Source organism: Salvelinus namaycush, chromosome 6 (assembly GCF_016432855.1).
Source record: "Salvelinus namaycush isolate Seneca chromosome 6, SaNama_1.0, whole genome shotgun sequence".
NCBI classification, from domain to species: Eukaryota; Metazoa; Chordata; class Actinopteri; order Salmoniformes; family Salmonidae; genus Salvelinus; species Salvelinus namaycush.
In genome coordinates this window covers 12960356-12988056 of record NC_052312.1, presented here as the reverse complement: position 1 = coordinate 12988056, position 27701 = coordinate 12960356, and the positions used below count along the sequence as shown (strand labels likewise).

The 27701-nt window shown below is 42.8% G+C and overlaps 1 protein-coding gene across 1 annotated transcript; it reads left to right on the top strand.

Annotated features, from left to right (window-relative positions):
* The first annotated feature begins 189 nt into the window (after positions 1-189).
* LOC120049657 (protein transport protein Sec24D-like) lies at positions 190-27499 on the top strand. Its single transcript, XM_038995993.1, has 23 exons — positions 190-393; positions 1755-1956; positions 2356-2455; positions 2864-2988; positions 5160-5498; positions 5801-5916; positions 6409-6520; positions 7548-7675; positions 11982-12120; positions 12493-12608; positions 13615-13739; positions 17023-17214; positions 18430-18523; positions 20653-20769; positions 20906-21076; positions 21519-21615; positions 21863-22008; positions 22306-22444; positions 23333-23451; positions 23811-23990; positions 25283-25474; positions 25623-25712; positions 26226-27499. The coding sequence occupies exons 2-23, from the start codon at positions 1806-1808 to the stop codon at positions 26364-26366; spliced, it is 3129 nt and encodes a 1042-aa protein (XP_038851921.1). The 5' UTR covers positions 190-393; positions 1755-1805; the 3' UTR covers positions 26367-27499.
* The last annotated feature ends 202 nt before the right edge of the window (positions 27500-27701 follow it).

Here is a 27701-nt window from a genome sequence, read left to right as displayed (position 1 = left end):
TGACCTGTTGGGTTTCCCACAAATTGGCGCATGCGCACGTACCACTGAGAACTACAGCGCGATACATGGGGGTCGTCACTAGTTAACACAGCCACAAAGTCATAAACCCCGCCTATTTCTAAAATGTATTTTCTTAAAATGTGATTATTAACCTAACCCTAACCTTAACCACACTGCTAGTCTTATGCCGAACTCTAACCTTAAATTAATACCAAAAAGCAGATATTTGCTTTCATGGATTTTTACGATATCGGCGATTTTGACTTTGTGGCTGGGGTAACTAGTGAAAACATGGCATAGGGACCGGTGCTGTGTTGGAGTTTGACGTGGCATTCCGTTTTCACTATCAGGAATTCAGAGTAGAAGACTCGGCAGATACTCCCCAGAATACAGGTAAATAATTGTACAGAAAAGCCTAATGGGTTTTGTAAGAGGGTATTTTATCATATATTGGTCTATTGAAATGCATGTTTATACCCGAATGCTTTCTCCGTGACGCAAACTTAGTTTCACATGTAGACATTTCCGTGTATGAACAACAATGTATCTATTTGTAAATAACGTACACTGCGCCTATCCGAAACGCATGTTGGGCGCTGGATAGATTGATATTGATTCGGATCCTGCAAACAACAGATATATTTTCTTGCAGTTGATAAATATCGGCGGCAGTCTGGTTGTAACTAAATGGTAGACTAACGTTTCCTAGGTTGGCGATGCTAAGATTTGTGTCGAAAATAACGGTCTTTGACGTGGCAATTCTGGGTAGTGGCTGAAGGACTCGTCTTACATTTTTTTTGTTGCTATGACTGTCTCTTGATATTTCTGTCTTAATTTATGGACTTTTTACATTTTTTATTTTAATCACTTTTGCATTTGATAGCCTAAGAGTCGAGAACGGAGTTGTCAATGCGAGACACCTGTTTATGTGGCCTTAATTGAGCAAGATTTGACAACTGTGTAGGCTATAGTGTGGAAGTTCATCAAGTCAAGCTTAGTTGGTTCTAAAATGGAGAAAATGTCAACTTTACCGTGAGATTAAAGGATAAAGAATAACTTACAAGGGAGAACAATAATTTGTCTTTGCCATATAGCATACTATTTTGCAGAAGGTGACAAATTTATTTAGGTCTATGTATTTATTTATAACCGTTGGCCTTATTGAAAGGCCTATTGCTCAAGAATGATTTCACCAACACTGCACGTGAATAATTTGAACAGCTAAAGATATCTATAGCCTACAATTTCTGCTCCAATATGTCATCATGAACCAACCATTGTCAGAAGTTATCACATATATTCATCTTGAGAAAACAAGACATGTTATTTTAGGAGCATTGTTGCAGGAAACTGACATAAGTATAGTCACTCGTAGATTAGACAATGACGATGGGACCTTATCTCCAACGGTCCAATGCGCTTGGGTCTTCTCGTCTTGAGGTCAAATATTGCTTGTTGGTGTTGCCTAGTGGAGAATACCACATATTTACTTTGTACTGGAGGAAAATACTGATGTTAGGTGTGGGGGAAAAAGTACTGAAGACCACGAACCTGTCAAGTGTGCGGTCTAGGAAAATGTTCCCATGTGCAGTGTCAGTTGTCTCTAAATGCTGTGGTTGGTGAAATTCTGTGAATTAGAGCTTTTGAAATCTCACTATTAAATTCAAGCAATATTTTCTTGGCCCTTCAAGTCTAGATTGCCTTAAATGAACTGCCTCCTCAGAAAACAAAATTCCTTGCTTCCATCTCTGCAGGTTCTTGGATCTCTGCTATTTTGGAATGAGAAGACCTTAACAGCATTTAGGATGAGTCAGCAGGGTTATGTTGCCACGCCTCCATACTCCCAGGCCCAGCCTGGGATGGGGGGCTACCCAGCTGGGTTTGGGAGTTCGCCTGCCCAGCCCCTCTATGGACACTATGGGGGACAACCTCAGTCATTCCCAGCCCCACCAACAGGTAAAGCCACGTTCCTTTGGTCTCTCATTCCTCCTGTAAAATCTTCTGTTTAGCTTTTCATCCAACCGGTCTGATCTTGTCATTTGGGATGTGTGCAATTCTTTATTAGTCCAGGAGCAATTGTTTGTTCATGATTCAAGCAATGCAGCTTCCAATTGAGATGACAACATTTAAGCCTAGGGATATGTATTTCTGTGCACGGCCATGCTATCGCCTCATCATTTAGAAGGTTTGCCCGTGTATACTGTACTGTGTATGTAATGTGTGACTGCAAGAGGATGCTTTGTGGACAGCAATGCTATTGGCACAGCATTTAGATGAGACATTTTTCTCAGGTGCATACTTTGTTATACTTTGTGTATATATTGTGTGACCATAAGAGGATTCTTTACCTTCCAGGTTTGATGAAGCCTGTGTCATCCCCCTCCTGCATGCCTCCACCAGAGGTCTCCAGCCAGTATGGCTCAAACGGTCAGCAGAATGGCGCTTACCCTCAAAGGTAACAGAGCTTACTCCACCGAGCAGAGTCCATTTACCACAATAACGTTCTAATGGTCAAATTCTACCCTTCTTCCTGAAGTATGCACTTGATCTATCCACCTAATGGAATTGTATTAAATGTAAATGGAATGGACTGGTGTAATACCTGTGATAGAAACACCCTCTAGCCCATGTTAACACCATGTCATTGCTTTCAACCAATGAATGGGAGGGAGCAAGTGCACACTGGGTAAAAGGGTCAAGAATTGAAAGGCAACCATGGCTTCATCCCAATACTCTTAGTGCATTCCTTCTTCCATTTTCTTCTTCCATTTTCTTCAAGTCCACTAATAGGTAAATGGACTGAATAGTTGTTTTTTGTCTGTTGGAACAGACAATATTTAGCTCTTTGTTTACTGTCCTCCAGGTACCCTGCTGCTGCTGCCGCCTCTCCGTATGGACAACCCCCTAATTCCCCCTACCACAGCATGGCCCCCCAGGCCCCAGCACAGCAGCTCACCAATCAGATGGGTTCCATGAACCTTGGATATGGTAATTCGTCACTGTTTGTAGAACTCAAGATTGTTGTATTGGGAATGGTTAGGGGGGTGGCATCCACTTTAGAAAGTAAACAAGATGCAACGCAACTCACAAACAAGTTAAAAAAGCAAACAGCTGTGTTGTCCAAACAGTAGAACAGAAGCTTTTCTTACTAGTGGTAGTCTATATATTTATGGCTTTGTCAACTTCGGTAAACTAGCATGCAGCTATGTTAGCAACTTGCCCAAGCCCAGACAGCTGATGTTCTGAAAGAGCTGCAAAATCTGGATCGCTACAAATCAGCTGGGCTAGACAATCTGGACCCTCTCTTTCTAAAATTATCAGCTGAAATTGTTGCAACCCCTATTACTAGCTTGTTCAACCTCTCTTTCGTATCGTCTGAGATTCCTAAAGATTGGAAAGCTGCCGCGATCATCCCCCTCTTCAAAGGGGGAGACACTCTAGACCCAAACTGCTACAGATCTATATCTATCTATCATCTATCATTCTAAAGTCTTCGAAAGCCAAGTTAACAAACAGATCACTGACCATTTCGAATCCCACCGTACCTTCTCCACTATGCAATCTGGTTTCCAAGCTGGTCATGGATGCATCTCAGCCACGCTCAAGGTTCTAAACGATATCATAACCGCCATCAGTACTGTGCAGCCGTCTTCATCGACCTGGCCAAGGCCTTCAACTTTGTCAATCACCACTTTTTATATTGGCAGACTCAATAGCCTTGGTTTCTCAAATGACTGAGTAGCCTGGTTCATCAACTACTTCTCAGATAGAGTTCAGTGTGTCAAATCGGAGGGCCTGTTGTCCGGACTTCTGGCAGTCTCTATGGGGGTGCCACAGAATTCAATTCTCGGGCCGACTCTTTTCTCTGTCGCTCTTGCTGCTGGTGATTCTCTGATCCACCTCTACGCAGACCACACCATTCTGTATACTTCTGGCCCTTCTTTGGACACTGTGTTAACAAACTTCCAAACGAGCTTCAATGCCAAACAACACTCCTTCCGTGGCCTCCAACTGCTTTTAAATGCTAGTAAAACTAAATGCATGCTCTTCAACTGATTGCTGCCCGCACCCGCCCGTCCGACTAGCATCACTACTCTGGAAGGTTCTGACTTAGAATATGTGGACAACTACAGATACCTAGGTGTCTGGTTAGACTGTAAACTCTCCTTGCAGACTCACATTAAGCATCTCCAATCCAAAATTAAATCAAGAATCGGCTTCCTATTTCGCAACAAAGCCTCTTTCGCTCATGCTGCCTAACATACCCTCGTAAAACTGACTATCCTACCGATCCTTGACTTTGGCGATGTCATTTACAAAATAGCCTCCAACACTCTACGCAGCAAACTGGATGCAGTCTATCACAGTGCCATCTGTTTTGTCACCAAACCCCATATACTACCCACCACTGCTACCTGTATGCTCTCGTTGGCTGGCCCTCGTTACATATTAGTCGCCAAACCCACTGGCTCCAGGTCCTCTAAGTCTTTGCTAGGTAAAGCCCCGCCTTATCTCAGCTCTCTGGTCACCATAGCAACACCCACCCGTAGCACCCGCTCCAGCAGGTATATTTTACTGGTCATCCCCAAAGCCAACACTTGCTTTGGCCGCCTTTCCTTCCAGTTTTCTGCTGACAATGACTGGAACGACTTGCAAAAATCACTGAAGCTGTAGACTTATATCTCCCTCAATAACTTTAAGCATCAACTGTCAGAGCAGCTTACCGATCACTGTACCTGTACACAGCCAAACTGTAAATAGCACACCCAACTACCTCATCCCCATATTATTATTTTCTTCTTGCTCTTTTGCACCCCAGTATCTCTACTTGCACATCATCTGCACATCTATCACTCCAGTGTTAATGCTAAATTGTAATTGTTTCGTCTCTATGGCCTATTTATTTACTGCCTTACCTCCCTACTCTTCTACATTTGCACACACTGTACATATATTTTGTTCTATTGTGTTATTGACTGTAGGTTTGTTTGTAACTGTTTTTGTCACACTACTTTGCTTTATCTTAGCCAGTTCGCAGTTAATGAGAACCTGTTCTCAACTGGCTTACCTGGTTAAATAAAGGTGAAATAATAAAAAGGTTATTGTTAGGCTTCGTTCATGTAGTGTGTTGAAAGTTGTTCACCCTGCCTATCCTGCAGGTCCAGGGCCCATGCAGAGCCCTCAGGCACCCCCCACCTCTCCCCCAGCCCAGCAGCCATTCCAGACCGCCCCTCCCCCAACCATGGGACAATCAACCCTGGGCCCCCATTCACCCCAGATGGCTCCCCCACAGTCGCCCCTAGCTGGCCCATCTATGGGAGGGCACCCATCTATGGGAGGGCACCCATCTATGGGAGGGCACCCATCTGTGGGAGGGCACCCACCCATGGGAGGCATGGGTAGGCCCTTCCCAGGCCCACCCCCTCCAGGCACTGGAGGCTTCCAGCAGCCTGGACCTGGAGCAGCCGGACAACCAGGATACCCTCAGCAACCACAAGGTACAGAAAGCGCAGTTACCTGTGGCTCAGTGATGATCACTGCAAAGCTTTATGGATTTGTATGGCCAGTTTCCTGGAGCCAGATGAAGCCTATTCCTGGAATAAAACATGGTTTTCAAGAATAATCTGTGTCCTATGATATGGTAACTCACTGTGGTAGTCAAACTTATCTTATTGAAGGTGGTGAGTAGTGTGTACAAATTGCTTTTGGAGTACTGTACCACTTAGTGTGTGCTTGTCACTAGGATTGCACCAGGTGTAGGTCACCAGAGCCTTACACTGTGGCATGGTCTGTATGTCAGGTCAGTTTGGGGGGCAGATGGCAGGACCCGGGATGGCGGAACCCTTCCAAGGTGGGGCAGCCCATATGTCCGGGCCACCTCAGAAAAAGCTGGACCCTGACTCCATCCCTAGTACAGTGAGTACATATTTAATCCTCGTGTGACTTCATGTCTTTGCATGCCATTTTGCATGTTTCCCAGCTACCTCCAAGCCAGTATTACCTATAAAGACATCTCTTTAGAAGATTTGGCTGCTGCACACCCAGTATGGGCCCAGGATACACATGTGAGCATCCCGTTTTTGTTACTCCCACCTCCCCAAATGACCTATTGTATGTGTCTTATTTGGATGAAATGTATGGCCGACAAATGATGAAGTCAACCCTGTGTCTCGTAGTTAAAACCACAAAATGCTTGACTGATTGTGGTTGGAATGTTCTCAGGCAAACGACAAAGCAACAGCAGAATGTGAATTTGTACGGTACCAATACGTCTCCTTTACCACACACATCTAGCAAAAACTGACCGAGTGGAACTGATTGAAAGCTTTCACCCACAGCCTGACTGTTTAAGGAAATGGCTCCGCACAGTATACACTCTTTCACTGATAATGCACCTCTCTGGTTTAGACACAAGTCACTGAGGACGACCAAGCCAAACGAGGGGGACAGGTGTACACCACAAACCTCAGGGGTCAGGTTCCCCCGCTGGTCACTACTGACTTTACTGTACAGGACCAAGGTAAGGCACAGGAATACCACTGTACTGTAAACACAAACTTATATGTGTCATTGAACAGAACTAACCTTACTTCCAACATACTTAACATAGCTTTTTGTCCATCACTAGAACACCTGACTCAACTAATCAAGGGCTTTGTGATTACTTGACTAGTTGACTCAGGTTTGTTTGTGTTGGGATGGAACAAAAATGTGCAGTTGTGGGGTTCCTCAAGGAATGGATTAGTAGAACTTCACACGGATGGCTTTGAACAAATCCGATAATAGCCTTAGATCAAACATACACTTCTGAAAGATATTCTAATGGCAACATAAGTAACATGATTGGGGTCTTTTCATTAGTGCACACCGTAGCAAAATGTTTTCTCAAGGGAAAAGTTTTGCAATGAAAACTAGAGTTTCTTAGGTAAGTCCCTCCCCGTTTCGGCCTCTTTGTTTCTATTTGGTTCCTATTGAGTAGACCCCTGGTCTAACTCAAACGAATACCTCCAGAAGCCAGGAATATAACATAAACCTTTAGATGAGATTCCATTTTTTTTTTTTACTTTGTATTTACTTTACCCTTTGATCTCATTTTAAGTTGCACCACTTCAGATTTGTCAAACTTAAACATTTCCGTCTCAGAAAAATTGTTTAACCACACTGGAAAAAATTAAAATATATTAATGTTAAGGTTCTCTTTGAGTGCAACGTTACCTGAAAATGGCAAGGGAAATACTGATTGTTATGAATTAAGTGTTAACGTTTGATATTGTACTTAAATGTATGAATAAGAACACTGAATATTGCATTTCTTTGTAGAAAATGAAAGTGTAAGTTATTTACAGCCTGATGAATCTTTAAAGGGAAGAACTGAACGATATTAGGACAAGTGGAAGGCTTTATGCGTAAACACAAAATGCTAACATGTTTAAACTGTATATTTTCTTGAATCAAACCAATGAGTACAACTTAATTGAACCATTTACATTTGTATTTATTTATTATTATTTAATTCAACTTTGTTTCTGTTTCTTAATCCTCTTTAGGAAATGCCAGTCCAAGGTTCATGCGTTGCACCACCTACTCTTTCCCCTGCACGGCTGACCTGGCCAAGCAGTGCCAAGTTCCTTTGGGTGCCATCATCAAACCTTTCGCCACGGTGCCAAAGAATGAGGTAGGCCTTATCCTGTGTATGTTTGCAGAGATTATCCACATTGTTATATAAAGTCAGACCACTAAACCACTTGTGAATTCTGAAACCAAGATGTTTAAACCCAGATACTATCAAAACCACAGGTACATACTGTAGACATCCTATTAGGGAAGGGAGACACTAGCACTTTTAGTTTTCCTCAATGACACGTAGATGTATTATTTCCTTAAAAATATACTGTACGTCCAAGTGCTGTAAACTTTTAAAAGTGTCCCGTGGACAACCTTCATGTGTATCTTGTGTGGTCTCAGGAATCCTGCCTTAGATATTCTTCCCCTCACTTTGTCTTCGGTGCCAAAGGGCCTTTTTAGGCAATGCTACTGTAGCTTTCGCTCTGTCTCATAGAAAGAGCTAATTAGCTAATGTCAAGATCTGCGTGGACCCCAGAATATGGAAGGGGTTCAGCAAAGCAGTCAAGTGCATTGCCTTCTCCGGTTAGCGCTCAATGTCCAGACAGCACTGGCATGATTCCCATAGTAGGAAGCTTACGCCCTGCATAGATTCCATATCAAACAAAAGCTAACACATTATCACCATGTTAGCATTATTGTTTTGTTTGCAATGAATGACCTCACTGCACAAGCAGTGAGTCTTAACTTTAAACCCTTGTATCGCACTAGGACTTTTTCTAAACATTTTTATAATTCAGCTTCACGTTCCCTTTGGATGAACTACTTGGCTGCATTCACGTCTGTCTGCATGTGGAGTTTAATGGTCTTGGAGGCCATATGAAAACATACACACACTAGTATATAAACAAGTACTAGAGTAAAAGCCTCCCTTCAAGAAAGAGCAGAAATCAAGGGGGTCTTATTGGGACAATTCAATGTGTTTTTAGGTTAGATTTATATCCCTGAGACACTGTTTTGTTTGTTAGGCTACAATATTTTGGATAGTAGATCATTTCAGTGATGCTTAATGTAAATAGTTTGAAGCAGTTGAACGAGATTTGGCTATTTGGCCATGCACATGTGAATATAGCATGTGCGCACAGTTTGTTTTCACTAATGAATGTTTGTGAGTGTACGGACTTTGTGCATGTAATTTATGCCATATGTTTCCATGGGTTTGTTTGAGTGTGGGCCAGATAAGCTATAGGCTTAGGAAATGCGTTCCGCTATAGACAAATGTAATGTAAATGTAATGCAGCTATTTACATACATGGGGCATGAGATTGATCAGTTTCTGGGGAGAGAATCTGCTTTGTGTATCGTGACGGCACGTGTTGAGTTGCACGATAATAACTGTTTTGAAGGTATAGATGAAATCACCCACAATGTTTAGACTAAATGCTTTATGGCGGAGTGTGGGTCTACAAGGGCAAAGATCTTGATAGAACTCACACTTGTGTCAAACGGCAACAACTTCACTCTTCTAGACTGTTGCACTGTGTTAGGACTTGTTTTTAAATTCCACAATAGCTCAGTTTTAAAGGCAATATTTGAATTTAAAGTAGGATGTTAGGATGATTGTATATAGATAGTGTGGCAGAACCAATTGGTGAGGCATAAACTGAAGCCTGGGAAATGACTCCACCTTTGGCCAAGGGAGCCACTACAGCCCAACTACCCAGGAGGACTGGCACACATTTAGTTTTTTAACCTGTATTTAACTAGGCAAGTCAGTTAAGAACAAATTCTTATTTTCAATGACTGCCTAGGAACAGTGGGTTAACTGCCTTGTTCAGGGGCAGAACGACAGATTTTTACCTTGTCAGCTCGGGGATTCGATCTTGCAACCTTTCGGTTACTAGTCCAACGCTCTAACCAGTAGGCTACCTGCTGCCCCAAACAGAACCAATCGGTCGATATAATCGAGAACGATCATCAGAAATCACACGATATGAATCAGACAGATGGGCGCCGCCTGACCCACTAGTTGGTCAGAAGGTTCAAATCAACGTTTCATATCATAATTTCCGAGTAGGCGGTAATGATAATTTTTATTGTGTTGTAACTGAAACTAGAAGATCTTCTGATGTCCTTTCCCTTCATCAAAGGTACGTAATGAATTTAAGTGTTTTTACCCCGGGATAGCCCGCTAATATGACCCATAGTAGGGAAGAACGTCTCTTGAGAAAAGGTTGATCTACAGTACATCTACACCACGATATGAAACGTTGATTTGAACCTTCTGACCCACTAGTGTATCAGGCGGCGCCCCACTGTCTGATTCATGTCGCTTGATTTCTGATGATAGTTGTCGATTTTATATCGACTGATTGCAATTGTATCGGGTGCACGTGTAGCCTTTCGTCTAATCAGCCTCAGTTGTGACACACTGACAGAGAGCACATGGGCACCGTGTTTTAAATCACTCTAAGGTTAGGTTAAGGATTTGATCCAAGTAAATGTTTTTATTGCAGCCTTGCATCCTGGTTGTATTTACTGATATATTATCCAGTCAATGACTGCAACAACTATGCTTCTGTTAGTGTATAGTTGGTGCTGCCTTGTAATAAACTCAGCAAAAAAAGAAAAATCCCTTTTTCAGGACCCTATCTTTCAAAGATAATTCGTAAAAATCCAAATAACTTCACAGATCTCCATTGTAAAGGGTTTAAACACTGTTTCCCATGCTTGTTCAATGAACCATAAACAATTAATGAACATGCACCCGTGGAACGGTCATTAAGACACGAACAGCTTACAGACGGTAGGCAAGTTATGAAAACTTAGGACACTAAAGAGGCCTTTCTACTACCTCTGAAAAACACCACAAGAAAGATGCCCAGGGTCCCTGCTCATCTGCGTGAACGTGCCTTAGGCATGCTGCAAGGAGGCATGAGGACTGCAGATGTGGCCAGGGCAATAAATTGCAATGTCTGTACTGTGAGACACCTAAGACAGCGCTACAGGGAGACAGGACGGACAGCTAATTGTCCTCGCAGTGGCAGACCACGTGTAACAACACCTTCACAGGATCGGTACATCCGAACATCACACCTGCGGGACAGGTACAGGATGGTAACAACAACTGCCGAGTTACACCAGGAACGCACAATCCCTCCATCAGTGCTCAGACTGTCCACAATAGGCTGAGAGAGGCTGGACTGAGGGCTTGTAGGCCTGTTGTAAGGCAGGTCCTCACCAGACATCACCGGCAACAACGTCACCTATGGGCACAAACCCACCGTCGCTGGACCAGACAGGACTGGAAAAAAGTGCTCTTCACTGACGAGTCGCAGTTTTGTCTCACCAGGGGTGATGGTCGGATTCGCGTTTATCGTCGAAGGAATGAGCATTACACCGAGGCCTGCACTCTGGAGCGGGATCGATTTGGAGGTGAAAGGTCCGTTATGGTCTGGGGCGGTGTGTCACAGCATCATCGGTCTGAGCTTTTTGTCATTGCAGGCAATCTCAATGCTATGCGTTACAGGGAAGAAATCCTCCTTCCTGCAGGTTCATCCTTACATGACCCTCCAGCATGACAATGCCACCAGCCATACTGCTCGTTCTGTGTGTGATTTCTTGCAAGACAGGAATGTCAGTGTTCTGCCATGGCCAGCGAAGAGCCCGGATCTCAATCCCATTGAGCACATCTGGGACCTGTTGGATCAGAGGGTGAGGGCTAGGGCCATTCCCCCCAGAAATACCCGGGAACTTGCAGGTGCCTTGGTGGAAGAGTGGGGTAACATCTCACAGCAAGAACTGGCAAATCTGTTGCAGTCCATGAGGAGATGCACTGCAGTACTTAATGCAGCTGGTGGCCACACCAGATACTGACTGTTACTTCTGATTTTGCCCCCCCCCCCCCCATTGTTCAGGGACACATTATTCCATTTCTGTTAGTCACATGTCTGTGTAACTTGTTCAGTTTATGTCTCAATTGTTGAATCTTGTTATGTTCGTACAAATTTTTACACATGTTAAGTTTGCTGAAAATAAATGCAGTTGACAGTGAGAGGACGTTTCTTTTTTTGCTGAGTTTATAAACTGGTTAGGATAATACATGGTAATCATCATCATTAACCTGAAGCCTGTCAATTTCACCCAAACTACTAAATAAAGCATCGTCTATGTACAGTTGACTATGGGTCAGTGCTATCCGAATCCTTGGGACGTCCCTACCCTTACCTTAACCATAACCCTTTCCGAACCTTAACCCTTACCGTAACCATTTTACATTTTAACTTCAATGGGGTAGGGACGTCCCAAGGATCCTGGATAGCACGGACTGTTGACTATGGGCAACAGTTGACTCTAAAAAAAAAACGTGTGACTGCTGTCTTATGTGACTATCTCATCTGTTCTAATGTGTGGCCCAGACTCCTCTCTACGTCGTGAACCATGGTGAGACTGGCCCGATCCGCTGTAACCGCTGCAAAGCCTACATGTGTCCCTACATGCAGTTCATCGATGGCGGCCGCCGCTACCAGTGCGGCTTCTGCAACTGCGTCAACGAAGGTAGGTCCACCCATAACGAGAGGATGGGAGACCTTATTGGGTCATAATGCCCCGTGGCTAAAGATCAGCTATGGATCTGACTAATCTTTTGGAGCTCAAAGCTAAAAAAAAGTTGTCTTTTAATTTGAGTAACTTACATTATCCAAGATTTAAATGATAGTAGTTGGGGTTATTCTTCATATTTCTGACTTTAGGTCCGACCAGGGCTTTAGGGTAGTTTTGAACCCTCTTACATAGAAACTAATGCACTCGGGTAGGGGACACTATGCCTGAGAAAGCCATTTAAGGCATAGTTGCTAAGCAGAGGCAATATTATGTTTGGGGTATGTTTTTGTCACCACTGGTAAAACACGTTATTTTGTTCTCTCATAGTGCCAGCCTTTTTTTTCCAACACCTGGACCACATGGGCAGAAGGGTGGATTTATATGAGAGGCCAGAGCTGTCGCTGGGGTCCTATGAGTTCGAAGCCACCCTGGATTACTGCAAGGTAAGCAATGCTCTGCCATTGTGGTTTATCTTCATAAATGAACCTTCATAGTGAACCTTATATATGATATTGTTTCATTTTATACAAATAGAGAGAAATTGGCAGTTGGTAAAATAACTACTTTGAATTACTTTTGTATGGATGAAAAGTAAAATGTGTTTCAATCAATATTCCTAGCAGTTCAATAGCCTACAATTTGAATTGACATAGAGGAAAGCTGTGATGGCCCATGGAACAGAACGGATAAAACTGGCCAAACTAATGCTTGGCAAGAGTCTATCTCTTAAAGACTTGTATGAAGTGAAAGTGATTAGGAGCACAGAGTACAGGCAAAAGCATGTTCTGTTCTATCAACACCACCTCATTAAAGCCAAAAGGTCTCCATTTTGTTACGCTCTGTGGGGTGGTCTTTTCTTGTACATTCTGGGTAGAGGTAAGTGGCGGCTAGCAACGCCACGTTTTCCTACTGAAGCCATCTTGTTACTTCAGTCTGTTTATTAATGTTTGGAAATGTAGTCCCGGCCAGCTTTCAGCGCAAGCATCCGAGGTGAGCCGAGTCAGACTGTTACCGCGGAAACAAAACAACGGCCCGTGCTGTGTCCTTCATCCACATTCCTAACAAATGGAGGGCAGTCGGATGTCACAAATAGTCTTAACGGCTCCAAGATCCAAGCAAGCTGTAAGCTTAAAACGCAGAGAAAGTAATGGGTGTGGTGGAGGGATACACAGGGCAGAACATGTGAGGAAGAGAGAAAATTGGGATCCAATAGTAGCCTACACGTTTCACCTAAAGTTGGGGTACAGATTTGACGTCTCTGGTGTGTTCACGTTATTATGTGTTTGACCTTGGAGGCAGGGTCAATTGTTGATTTCATAAGTGAACAATAGTTTGTTTTCAGGGTTGTTTTAGACAAAGACATTTTAAACTGCAAATTAAGGAAATAAGGTGAAGTAACAGTAGTTGAATTGAAGTTGTAATTCAAAATGTCCTCTTTCTCTCTTTCAGAACAACAAGCCAGCTAGTCCTCCGGCGTACATCTTCATGATCGACGTGTCCTATGCCAACATCAAGAGCGGACTGGTCAGACTGGTATGTGAGGAGCTGAAGACCCTGCTAGACAACCTGCCCAGGTACACACACACAATACACACACACGCTATCAAACACTGACCTCGTAATCAAGGAATGGAGCCTTGAATCGCCTGCATTTGAGCACTCTGGAAACTGGCCCAATATCACTCAGCCTACAGCCTATCTCCAAGATCTTTTTATATGGGATCTGCCAACTTGGAGTGAGACCCACTACATAGCCTTGGAGGTTACTGTGAAATGACGTAAGCCGTGTCCAATGTCAGAATCCTTTTTACAATGTTCTGCTCTCCAAGGGATAAGCATAGGATAACTGAAGTCTCACGTCAGAGAGAAACCACATTAGATTTATAGAAGTGTTGGTTTTCGACACCCCCATCACCCATAATGTGTAGCTTGGTGGTTTGATATTTGGGGTGGGTTGCAGACCTCCAGATACATTATAGCCTACACTACCTCCCACTTTTCTGTCAACACCTCTTCAGGGGGGGCCATATGTTCGCCTGAGCTTCATTATGCTTCCATCGCCTCAGGGTGAAACAGAATACTACTGGAAATCCGCGATACCTTGCCAAATATGGTTGTCCCACATCTACAAGGCAAAGAAAAAAGCATTAAGCCAAGTATTCAAGTATCTCATCAGTTGAAAATGATTTCCTAAAGGTTGTGGGGGTGGGTTGATGGGAAGGGAAAGAATGAGGGGGAGGGGAGAAAATGTTATGGCGCAGTGCAGACTCTAACCCTGAATCATGTCCAAGACACAAGAAGTCCGCGGCACAGATGGGTCTGATTTTGGCTGTTTTATGTGGGTCGCCAGCAAGACACAAGGTTTTGATTTACCATCGAGAAACGGATGACATACTTCACCTTGACTTTCCTAAAATAACTTATTTGGAAACTGGCTCTCGCTCCTAGCCTGCAGACTTATGGAGATATTTGTCCGAAACCCTTACGTCACCCCCGAAACGGTTAGGTAGTGCTCTCCAAATAAGCCCCCTGTTTTTAAATTACTTTTCTTCCCTGTTGTGCATTGTGAGACTTTGCTCTCTCCTGTATTGAAACTAATGGAAAACATGTTGGAAACAGAACACTTTTATAAGGATCTGCAACGCTGCCGAAATAGCCACATTTTTGCTTCTAGCTTGCTACGGTGGAAAAGGGGCTCCAAGAAAGCACACGCAGGTGTAGACTAAATCCTGTGGTATTTTCTCCTTCATTTAATATTTCATCACTGTTACTCAGTATGAAAACAAGCAATAAAAAGCTGCATTGCCTGACTGCTTCTCATGTCAGTTCTTGTGAATGATGTTGACATAAGTCTGTTCTATGGGTCTCATCATTTACGTATGGCAGATTTAGTTAGAACGAGCACCTCATTTATACTGGGTTAAAGTTCTATACTGCTGTGTTCAGAAAGAAAGGGAGACAAACCCCAGTTTCCCCTTGTCAGATGGGGAATGCTTTTACACACTGTTTGGTCACACTTTATTTGGATAGTCCATCTTGTTTTGATGATAAGGGTTTTAGATACAGGCCCCAGTTCAACAGACTTACTAGTCCAACAGGCAAATTCCAAGAGCTCTAATTTGTCGCTCAGGTTCTCTTTGTGCTACTGCAGCTACATCAACACAGAGGTGTATATAAAATAGAATGTATCTCAACTGGGTGGAATTCTCCCCAGTCCATGAAAACGAAAGCGAGATCTGTAAAGGGCGGAAAACAAAGTAATATTTCACTGACAGTTTCTTATTCATGTTATTGAACTTCTGTTGAGGCACGAGTTGGAGAGGGTTGTTTGTAAGAGAGAGAAATTGTGTGTGGACATTAAATCACATGACATCAGAGATGGCAGTCATCTTAATTGAAAGCATATGAGGACCCTTTTTTCCTTCACCTATCAGCACTTTGCCCTGAAGAAAAACAATCCTAACCCTCTTTCTGTGGATGTTTGTGTAAGTTCGTCAGGCATGACTGGGTGATGGCCCTTTTTTTTTGTTTTATTGGCTGAGTGGTGGATGCTGGAAGAGGTGCCCATCCCTGGAATGAGACCCACTCCTCCAATGTGTTTTTTCTTTGCCTTAAAAATGTGTTTCTGCACCCAGGAATGTTTTTAGCGCTTCAGTTGCTAACTCTAAAACTTCTCTCTAAAACACTCCTAGTTAAATTAAATAAAAAATATGTCACGAAGTTGTTTTGCTAGAGCAAATAAATATACAAAGGTCTGAAAAACAGGGCATGAGATTGTGCCTTTTGACTTAGTGATATCGGAGAGGTTGAAGGAAAACCATTAGCGCTCTAATTAAGCAATAAGGCCCGGGGGGGTGTGGTATATGGCCAATATACCACGGCTATTCTATATACCAAGGATATACCAAGGACTATTCTTATTCACGACGCAACGTGAGTGCCTGGACACAGCCCTTAGCCGTGGTATATTGGCCATATACCACAAACCCCCGAGGTGCCTTATTGCTATTATAAACTGGTTACCAATGTAATTAGAGCTGTAAAAATAAATGTTTTGTCATACCTGTGGTATACTGTCAGCCAATCAGCATTCAGGGCTCGAACCACCTAGTTTATAATTTAACATTATAATACATTATAATTTAACAAGCATCAATAACCAAAACATGGATCATAATGAAAGGAGCAATTACATAGGTCAACTTTTGATCTGGCTGTCCCATATCCTGTAGTACTGTATGCATATTTGGCTGAAGCTAACATGACTGCGTTAAAATACTATTTGAAGTCTTTCAAATTCGTTGAGCATTTGCTTGAGCCTCCCTGGAGTGCCAGATGGGCAGAGTTTATACTTTTGGGAATATTGTATTGTTTCTATTACCAGGTCCGTTAGCTAACACTGCTTGCAAACAGTGTGTGTATCCACATTGATTTGTTATCTGATCTTGTCATATCATGTTTAGAATAAAACTTCAGAATAGGGGACTGATCTGCCGCTTATTGGCCATTTTATGTCAGAGTGCATAAGCGACTAGAACAATTTAGTGATTACTTAATCTATGCTGTAACATAGTTCCCTCTAATGACAAGCATGTTTAGTTCAAATAAAAAAACTATTCTGAAAGGTTTTCTCTTCATCTAGCCTGGTCCCAAATTTGTATATGTTTTAGGCAAATATTATCAATGACATGACTATCATTAATGACTCATGCCAGGCTACTGCTTCGCTCTCGCTCTCTCTGTCTCTCTCTGTCTCTCTCTGTCTCTCTCTGTCTCTCTCTGTCTCTCTCTGTTTCTCCATCCATCCAATAACACTAACGCTCATCCCCAACTTTGCCCCCTCTTCCTCCCGCACAGAGAGGATGGTGCCGAGAGCTCGGCGGTGAAGGTGGGCTTCGTCACTTACAACAAGATCCTACACTTCTACAACGTGAAGAGTGCCCTGGCCCAGCCTCAGATGATGGTGGTGTCCGACACGGCCGAGATGTTTGTCCCACTGCTCGACGGCTTCCTCGTCAACTTCCAGGAGTCTCGCGCCGTCATCAACAAGTAAGGGACACACCTCTGACATGAGAATTGATTTGAGTAGTGTTGCTTGATTGCATATTTTCAAATATTTAGATATGTTAATTATTGTTTATGAATAGCAATAGGCAGGTCATTGGTAATGTTAGGAATCTGAACCTTTTTGAAGGAGGCATTGACAATATTTTGCTTATATAGCCCAATTAGGGGGTGGGGGGGGCAGGATGAACTCTGTCACACTTTGGGGTATAGATTACAGTGTGCAATCTGATGCAGACCAAAGGATAAACATTCTGTCTGAAGCAATCTTACTTTGTGGGTTTGTAGTGGTCTCTTTCTTTTTGATAAACGTATACATTTTCTTTATCTCCAGCTCCTTCTCAAAGCCCGTTGATGTGCATCTATTTCTGTCAAAGCTCAATTCTGAGCAACATTTTTCATGTGGTAAAAACAATTGTTGAATGACAGCATTTGATTATCTTGCCCATCAGGTGTCCAAGGCCTCATTTTTATCCATAGTTTCAGTGGTTTTCATCACAAATGTCAAGATAACGTTGAAAAACAGTTGCTTCTAGAGAGGTGGTCCCTGGAAGTATTTTATATTAAAAAGACCCATGTGGATTTATATGGAAAATGGTCTTATCTATGCAGTTGTATGACACAGCATCAAAATGATTAATAACAACTTGATATTTTGGTATGTCTATGACTTTTGGATAAATCTCTTACTCCCAGATCAACCAGTTTGTTTTTCTGAAGAACTGACTCATTTTTCTCAACTTGTACAATATAATTAAACAAATGTGAGTTGAGTCCTTGGTTTAGATCCAAATATGACTTTGTAGTATCAACACAATTCTTCCAAAGGGGTTGTGTCTACTGTATGAGCTGAGAAATTCACTCTTCTAATCTGTCTATGTGCATGATACTCTTCCAATGATCTGTGGAATTGTAAGGACAATACCGTTGGATGTAGCCACTGGCTGTCGCAGTAATCTAAAATAACTTTGTTTCCTCATCCCTCTTCCTTGATAAGCCACAGACAGTTAAAATAACTGGATGGACACTGACCGTAGTACTTACACCCATCACCTCCTTTCAGATTAGCAGTCATAAAGGATAGGAGGCAATGAAGCAAAGCTATTGTAACACAAAGCAAATTGTGTATCTACCAAGTTTTGAACACAATGTACCAGAGGTGAATGATTGTGACACTGTTCCTCTCTCTCACTCCTCCAGTCTCCTGGACCAGATCCCTGATATGTTTGCAGACACCAACGAGAGCGAGACGGTCTTTGCCCCCGTCATCCAGGCTGGGGTAGAGGCACTCAAGGTGAGAGGCTAGATGTCAACTCTGTCACACACGAGGGAATGGGAGCTGGATAGCAGGGCAGCTGTTACTTTGTCCAGGCGGTGATGGACTCAAGTACCCAATAACCTCTCTGAATTCATTACAATTGTTTATTTACATAGGGACAGATGGAAAAACACTGGCACATTGAAATGAAAAGACGACAGATTAAAAGACAACATACCCACATAATAAGTTGATAAAGTACATTGTGACATCATATATTTGATGCTTATCTTAAACTCAAAGCTAGAGGAATTAGAGTAATCCAAACAAATAAGTCTGTCAGCTATAGAGGCCATCTAAACTTTTTGCAGTCACAGCCCCTTTACCGCCAACCCCCCCCCCCCCCCCCCAAAATAGATTTTTTTGTTGTCAACATAGTCCGTTATACCGTGCGTTCTCAGTTGGCATTGTGCATTAAACAGTTTCTCCATCAACCTAATGACTCGGCAACTTTCCGTTTTGCTTCCTAATAGAACTGTTTATTTAATCGGCTCCAACTGAATTTTCCCAACGGCTTGCCTTCAGTTTGAATTAATGTGTGGTAGAGGTCAAATAATTTCAGATGCGAACAGACAGCCTTGCAGAAAATCTAATTTGATTTGGCCCTTAACCAACAATGCATTTCAAGAAAGAGTTAAAATATTTACTAAATAAACTAAATTTAAAAAAAGTAATACAATTACAAGGTTAGTCGAGGTAATTTGTACATGTAGGTAGGGGTAAAGTCTAAGGCACTGCATCTCTGTGCTAGAGGCGTCACTACAGACCCTGGTTCGATTCCAGGCTGTATCACAACCGGCTGTGATTGGGAGTCCCATAGGTCGGCGCACAATTGGCCCAGCGTTGGCCAATTGTAAAAAATAATTTGTTCTTGCCTAGTTAAATAAAGGTAGAATTAACAGCGAGTAGCACCAGTGTAAAAACAAAGGGGGGGTGTCAATGTAAATAGTCTGGGTGGCCATTTGATTAATAGTTCTGCAGTATTATGGCTTGGGGGTAGAAGCTGTTAAGGAGCCATTTGGAACTAGACTTGGTGCTCCGGAACTGCTTGCCGTGCGGTAGCAGAGAGAACAATTTATGACTTGGGTGACTGGAGTCTTTGACAAAAAAAAATTTGGGCCTTCCTCTGACATCACCTAGTATATAGGTCCTGGGTGGCAGGAACCTTGGCCAATACCAGGCGGTGATGCAACCGGTCAGGATGTTCTCGATGGTGCAGCTGTATAACGTTTTGAGGATCTGGGCACCCATGCCAAATCTTTTCAGTCTCCCGAGGGGGAAAGAGTGTTGTCGTGAACTGTCTTGGTGTGTTTGGACCATGATAGTTTGTTGGTGATGTGCACATCAAGGAACTTGAAACTCTCGACCCGCTCCACTACAGCACTGTCAATGTGAATGAGTGTGTGTTCAGCCCTCCTTTTCCTGTAGTCCACAATCAGCTCCTTGGCCTTACTCACATTGAGGGAGAGGTTGTTGTCCTGGCACCAGACTGCCAGGTCTCTGACCTCCTCCCTATAGGCTGTCTCATCGTTGTCGGGGATCAGGCCTTAATGATGGTGTTGGAGTCGTGCTTGGCCACGCAGTTGTGGGTGAACAGGGAGTACAGGAAGGGAATAAGCACGTACCCCTGATGGGCCCCCGTATTGAGGATCAGTGTGGCAGATGTTGTTGCCTCCCCTTACTACCTGGGGGCGGCCCGTCAGGAAGTCAAGGATCCAGTTGCAGAGGGAGGTGTTTAGTCCCAGGGTCCTTAGGTTAGTGATGAGCTTTGTGGACACTGTGGTGCTGATCTGTAGTCAATGAACAGCATTCTCACAGGTGTTCCTTTTGTCCAGGTGGGAAAATGTGGGTATGATGGTGAGTCGCAACTAATTTGGGTCACGAAGACCATTGACTCTGTTGCTTTAGCAATCTGTTGACCTAAACTTAAACCCTAGAATCCCCTCACTGAACGTGAACATAATGAGACCCGTCTAGGTCAAATCAATGTTGTTCCCTTCATTGAAACGGTCACACAAGGAAATACTTGCATGTACACCTTTTTCCTGTATTCACTCTCTCCTGTTACCTCTCTGTAATGTGATATTTATTTTTGTTTTCTCCAGACAGCAGAATGCAGTGGCAAGCTGTTCATCTTCCACTCATCCATCCCCACCGCCGAGGCCCCTGGGAAACTAAAGAACAGGGACGACAAGAAGCTGATCAACACAGAGAAAGAGAAGGTGAAGAAAAATAGCCAGTCTTTTACATTTAAAACAAAGTGGACCATATTATCATTGGCTATTAAAATGTTTTGAGTGTGTGAATAGCTTCCTTTCTAAAGTGTGTGTGTTGTTTGGTTCCCCTGCGGTGTCCTAGACTCTGTTCCAGCCCCAGAAGGGTGTGTACGAGCAGCTCTCCAAGGACTGTGTGTCTCAGGGTTGCAGCGTGGATCTCTTCCTCTTCCCCAGCCAGTATGTGGACCTCGCCACCATGGGAGACGTCCCCACACACACAGGAGGCTCCATTTTCAAGTACAGCAACTTCCAGGTATACACAAACAGTAATGCAAACAACTGCACAATACAGTTTGTTTTTACATTTGAGTCATTTAGCAGACACTCTTAACCAGCATGACTTACAGGTGCAATTTAGGTTTAAGTGCCTTGTCCAAGAGCACATAAACAGATTTTTCACCTATTCAGCTCAGGGTTTCGAACCAGCCGCCTATCTGTTATTGGCCCAACACTCTAACCGCTAAGCTACCTGCCGTCTAGTTTCCCAGAGCGCTCCTTTTATGACACAGAACATCTTATTTTGTCCAAACTGCCATTTTGAGTCCATGAATCCTTATCTTATTGAACACATGAAATTACATGAAATGCATTAGAGCCCATATCTCATTCAGATCTTGGCACTGGACCAATATTCCATGGAGTATAATTGGGGGAAACTCTGTTACCTTGTGGTTGTCACTACCTGTGTATTTCAGGTGGAGATGGATGGAGAGCATTTCTTGAGTGACCTGAGGAAGGATGTGGAGAAGGCCATCGGGTTTGACGCCATCATGAGAGTCCGTACCAGCACAGGTAATTCAGTCAACTGTTTTTAGTGTATTGCACTTGTATGTACTTAAAAAGAGGTACAGTTTAGATTGTAGAATTTAAGAACATTTTAAATTGCATATGTTTCCAACAGTTTTACATCGCCACATAATTCCAATGCTTAAATTCTGCATTGATTGAAAGGTATTTAGGTAAAATTGGTTTTAATACTGCTAGACTGTATTGCACTTCAAGACACTAACCCATAGTTTTCCCTTGTCTCTCCTGCCAGGCTTCAGGGCTACAAACTTCTTCGGTGCTATCCACATGAACAACACCACAGACGTAGAGATGGCTGCCGTGGACTGTGACAAGGCTGTGACTGTGGAGTTCAAACACGATGACAAACTTAGCGAGGAGACGGGCGCACTCATGCAGGTGTCTCTCACACATACACGACTCAAAAAAACTAACGCTATATTGTTTTGCTGAAGTCATCTCAAGCTGCTGTTTTGAATGGTTACCACTAATCAGATATTTAAGCTCACTGCAAAGTGGATATTTGACTGCAACAAATACAAATATGCATCATATTTAATAACCAATTCCATTCACAATGTGTATTTTCAGCCAAAGGTTCCACAAAGCCTTAAACATCCTACTCTGACATGTAAGATTGAAATCATGACAGGCTTTTGACCCTCTAACGGCTTCTGTGTGTGTTCCGCTTCCCAGTGTGCCTTGCTGTACACGACCGTCAGCGGCCAGCGTCGTCTGCGGATCCACAACCTCAGTCTGAACTGCAGCGCCCAGCTGTCTGAGCTATACAAGAGCTGTGAGACGGACGCCCTCATCAACTTCTTCGCCAAGTCAGGTGACTACACACAGCAGAGTATTACTGTATTTAGGCTTGTGTTCAGTAAGGTAATAATAAATAATATATCAGTTCAAATAAAGAGTTAGACATGCTCTGGAACTTTGGCGACTAAGTATTTTTATAAACCTTTGGGCTGGATGTGTCTGTAGTTCATACATGTGGAATCTATGAGAAGAATTACTCTTACCTCAATTAGTGACGAAATGTGTTTGAAAGCGACTGTTTTTCTGGAAGCTGTGCCATTTTCCCTACATTTTCCCCCACATGGGCCAGCCCCCTAGCATTTTCAGTTCTACCAATGAGCTTCAGCCCCTTGCCATTTGAGTGACAGCTAGCAAGAGGCACACGATGCACACAGCAGAGCAGGAGAGAGAGAGAGCAATGACGTAGTACACAATTTTCAGGGACCACTTGGCTCGTGAGCGCTACTTTCAGATCTACTGGCTAAAAAGTATACAAAAGTACTGGAGAATCTCTTTAAGTAGTCTGATCATTGGATGTAACATACTTGGCTGGTGTGTTTTATTATGCATTATTCAGCATAATGATACCCAATATGTAGACCTTTATCTGGGAAATCTGCTTAAGTCGACTCGTGACTTGTGGCTTCAACATTGCTGGTCGATGGTGTCATGATTCTACTTTAGTTAAATACACCTCATGCATCACTTTAGCTTCCTGATCCCCAGTATATCTAAATCACCTTATAAGATAACTAAGAGGTGAAGTGAGTCTTTTAAAACCAGAACCATATGCCTCCCATAAAGTATTAGTGACAAGCAAACTTGTTGTATGACATGAGAGCACTTTAGACAGCTTTAGTGTGGGAACACAGTTACTGACCTACAAATGCCCTCTACCTCTCCCTTCATCCCTCTCTCCCAGCATACCGTGCCATGCTGAACCAGCCCCTGAAGACGGTGAGGGAGATTCTGGTCAACCAGACGGCCCACATGCTAGCCTGCTACAGGAAAAACTGTGCCAGTCCCTCCGCTGCCAGCCAGGTCCGTGGCACAGAACACTGTGGACAGCTTTCCTGTGGACAGCTTTCCTTTTTTAAATTTTTACTTGTCTGTGTTATGGTCGCTTTTTACAAATGCAGTGGTGTGATTTAACTCCTAGGCTGGTGACATTTCAAGTATCTAGTTTCAAAGAAGTGTACAAACATCCAATAACTTACAGGTGCAGGGTACAAATGTAAACTGATGAAAGACCGATGGATTCCTGCACATTTGAATCGTACTGCAGTTTTAGGTTTGCTTTTGTCATTTCAAGTATCGCAAACATTGTTACTGTAGTGTCAGGGAGTCGTGTATTAGGGGTTCTCACTTGCTCCTCTCTCCCCTTGTGTATCTGTGTGTAGCTGATTCTGCCTGATGCCATGAAGGTGTTCCCAGTCTACTTAAACAGCCTGATGAAGACTGGTCCATTGGTGGGCAGCGCTGAGCTCTCTACAGACGACAGGGCTCACCAGAGACTCATCACCACGGCCATGGGGGTGGAGGATACCCAGCTGCTGCTCTACCCACGCCTTGTCCCACTGGTGAGACAACGTTCTCCTGCCTTATCCCACTGAAGAAACCGCACACACACACCTCTGGCTCTACCCATCTCCCATCAATCTCACTCCCTCTCTGAGGTCCTTTTTACCAACTGCAATTACATTTTTTTATGATCATGATACCTGTTTCCTTCCTCATTTAGGTAAATAGACCTCCAATCTTTAGTGTTCTATCACTATCCCACTTCCTGTCATGTCATCATATTGTTAGTGCAGAGTTCTGGCTACATGGTTTTCACTTAATTGATGTCAAAATATACTCTGGGATATATACTGAATATCACTCTGGTCAAGGGATACAATAAAGAAACTGAAAGATATTCAAGTGTGGATCCCAGACTAATCAAAGAATTATTTTAAGGTAAAGATGACCCCTGTTCCTGATGAACAGCAGAGGGCAGCATTTCGCTGCATCTCCCTACAACGGAGTTGACACATTTACTAGTTCTTTGGTATTGGCATCCGTAAGGTGTGACATCCTCTTATTTGATACGGCAACTCATTCCACAAAAATGATGGCATTTGTATGAGGTTGTATATTGCATGCCAGCACACTAACAATTACCCAGCAAAACCTGCCATTTTGAGGTGGCTCATAAGAGACGCTGACTGAATAGTGTGTGTGCATGAGACTTCAGAGAAGAGTATGAGGGTAAATAGTTGCCCTCGGTAGAATAATTACATGCTTCATAATTGTGACAAAATGGCTCATACAATGGCAGTTATTTGTTCTCCTTCACATCAATTGCCATGTTTGCTGGGAAAGTGCCAGACACTTGTGATTTAATTTTGTTTTACATTTACATTTAAGTCATTTAGCAGACGCTCTTATCCAGAGCGTCTGCTAAATGACTTAAATGTAAAACAAAATTAAATTCATTTGTGGGTCACAGCAATTGTTTTAAAGAAGTACTTTAATATGTGCATAATTAGGGTTGGAATGTTCCTCATAATATGCTGCAAACTCTGGAGCACTGCGCACCAGAATGAAAGTGCAAGATGAATTTAACTTGTCAACCTACCTTGATATGGCAAAAAATAGTAGCAGTCTCATTGAAACGGTGTACAGCTCAATAATTTGTTTAGGACTCATCTCAAAATGCTTTCATTGGGGTCCATCTCAATACTGTCATAATGGGGTACATGTCAATACTCTATTGTTGGGGTCCAGCTTATACAATGGTTCTTGTTACAGATTGTGGTCTAACATGACAGTCATGTGCAGCCCCCTCCATATCTTTGATGAAGTTATATTCACTAATTGATTCCTCCAGCACAATATGGATGTTGCCAGTGATCTGGTGCCAGCTCCAGTGCGCTGTTCTGAGGAGCGCCTGACAGATGCTGGCATGTTCCTGCTGGAGAATGGGCGCTCCCTCTTCCTGTGGCTGGGCCAGGCCTGCCCCCCAGAGTTGGTCCAGAGAGTCTTCAATGTGCCCTCCTTCGCCCACGTGCCCGCTGACCTGGTGAGAACCAGAACTCCCTTACCCCCCAGCTCTACAGAGGATGGGGTGTTTGAAACACCTTAGTTGGATACCATTAGTTCAGATATTTGAAAAGTTCATTCAAGACTGCATAGAAAGAACATATCACCAATATTCATGTGTTTTCCAGAGCTCCCTGCCAGTTCTGGATAACCCACAGTCTAAGAAGCTGCGTTCCATCATTGACTCATTGCTTGACCAGAGGCCCAGCGCCATGAAGGTACAGTATTCGATGTATTGGTTACTGTTACTATGCATACTTTCCACTGGATGTCTAAACTACTTAAATATAATTAAAGAACGGTATCTGTTTGTTGAATTGGCAAACAAACGTAGCCATTTATCACATGGTCATAAATCTTACTTTTTAAGCACTGGGAACAATAAAATCACATATTCAACAGGCTGCCCAAGCTTACACTGTTTTGCTTGAAAGCAACTGCCAAAAAATGAAAGGAGTAGTGAAATATGTTGCTGTTGATATAGAATAATATTAATAGTAGACTGGGTGAGTTTGAGCAAGCTTTTAAAAAACCTGAAAGCAGTTTGTGCAGCAGTGCGCACCCCAGGTCCTCGAGGACTACCAGGTCTGCTGCTTCCATTCTAGCTGATGAACACCTACCAAGATGCTCATCAGCTAGAATGAAAACCAGGAGTGTCTTCTCACTATTTACATCATTTAGCAATTAAGTGCCAGGGAGAAACAAAAACAAACAAATGTTCCTGTGTATAGCTTCTGATCGTGAAGCAGAAAGACCGGTCTGAGATGCTGTTCCGCCAGCACCTGGTGGAGGACAAGGGGCTCCACGGTGGAGCCTCCTACATGGACTTCCTGTGCTACGTCCACACCGAGATCAGACAAGTCCTCACTTAACACCCCCCACTGGATAGCACCTCTTACAGACTCCATAGCTGCCTTTCCAACAACCCTTTAACCCCTTATTCCACACAAACCTACAGGACTACCGTTCTCTCTCTCTCATCTGTCAGTATCAGGATCTGTGCTCCAGTCTGCATTGTACATTTGTCTACATATGAGTCAGTCTGACTTTTAAGTCCGCAGAATTGATGTACATTAACAATGAACTGATTTCTATGTAAATTGGCCAATGGTTGTAAAAGGAATTGCTGGGGTTCAGGACACATTAGGCCCTCCGGACCACATTTGCATCATTAGACAGTTGGTTTCACTATTGAGTAAACCCAATTTTTATTAGTGTATATTTAGCTTTTTTATTTTTTATTGCCAATGTCTGTTTTTATGCACATACATTCCTTGTCACAATTTCTCATTAGGGAAGAGTTGACAGAATTTCACAGCATCAAATGGTAATTTAGCCACATGGGTTGGAATAAACATCTGGTTGCCATGACTTAAAATTGGTGCCGTGGCTATTAAATTAATGGCTCACTCCACCATTAGTGATTGGATTCCATTGTTTTTCCATTCCCCTCAGGTATGGAGAGAATTTCCTAGCTAGATTATTGATACAAGGCCAAATCCAGTGACAACTCACTGACAAAACATGGGAAAAATAACCCAAATAATCCACATAATTCTTCTGTAAAGATGAGATTAAACATTCCACACTCTTAATTACAATTGTATACCTTGTTTTTTCTCATCAAGTTACTGCTTATGTCTCATTTACTTGCATTATCATTACTTTAATATATAAAGTCAATTATTGGTTGTTTGTATGCGAGATGGAGGTTTTGGGGGAAATGCAGTTCCTGTGCCAGTTCAGTCTGCATTAATTTTTTTTGTTTGTAAATATAGGCCATTAGTCTATTCCAGTGAGATACAGATTTCAATCTGTAAGGTTTGTATGCAAACATATCTCAGGTCATACCTAGCAATTGTGGTGCAGAGATGGGAAAACAGTGGCGTAACTTGAATGGATGTATTTGAGTGAAGGGGCCTTGGAGTAGATTCTGAGCCTAAAGCCTATATATATCTATATAAAAGTATTGTTTTTGATTAAATTCCTGACTACATCAAGCTTTTGAGAAGTTGTGCTTGTCTTATTTCCATTGAGATTCTCACTAACAATCTTGTTGAGCAGTGTTGGAAAAAGTACCAAATTGTCATACTTGAAGTAAAGATACCTCAATAAAGAATCAAGTAAAAGGGAAAAGTCACCCAGTAAAATCTGAGTAAGTCTAAAAGTATTTGATTTTAAATATACTTGATCAAAAGTGAAAGTAT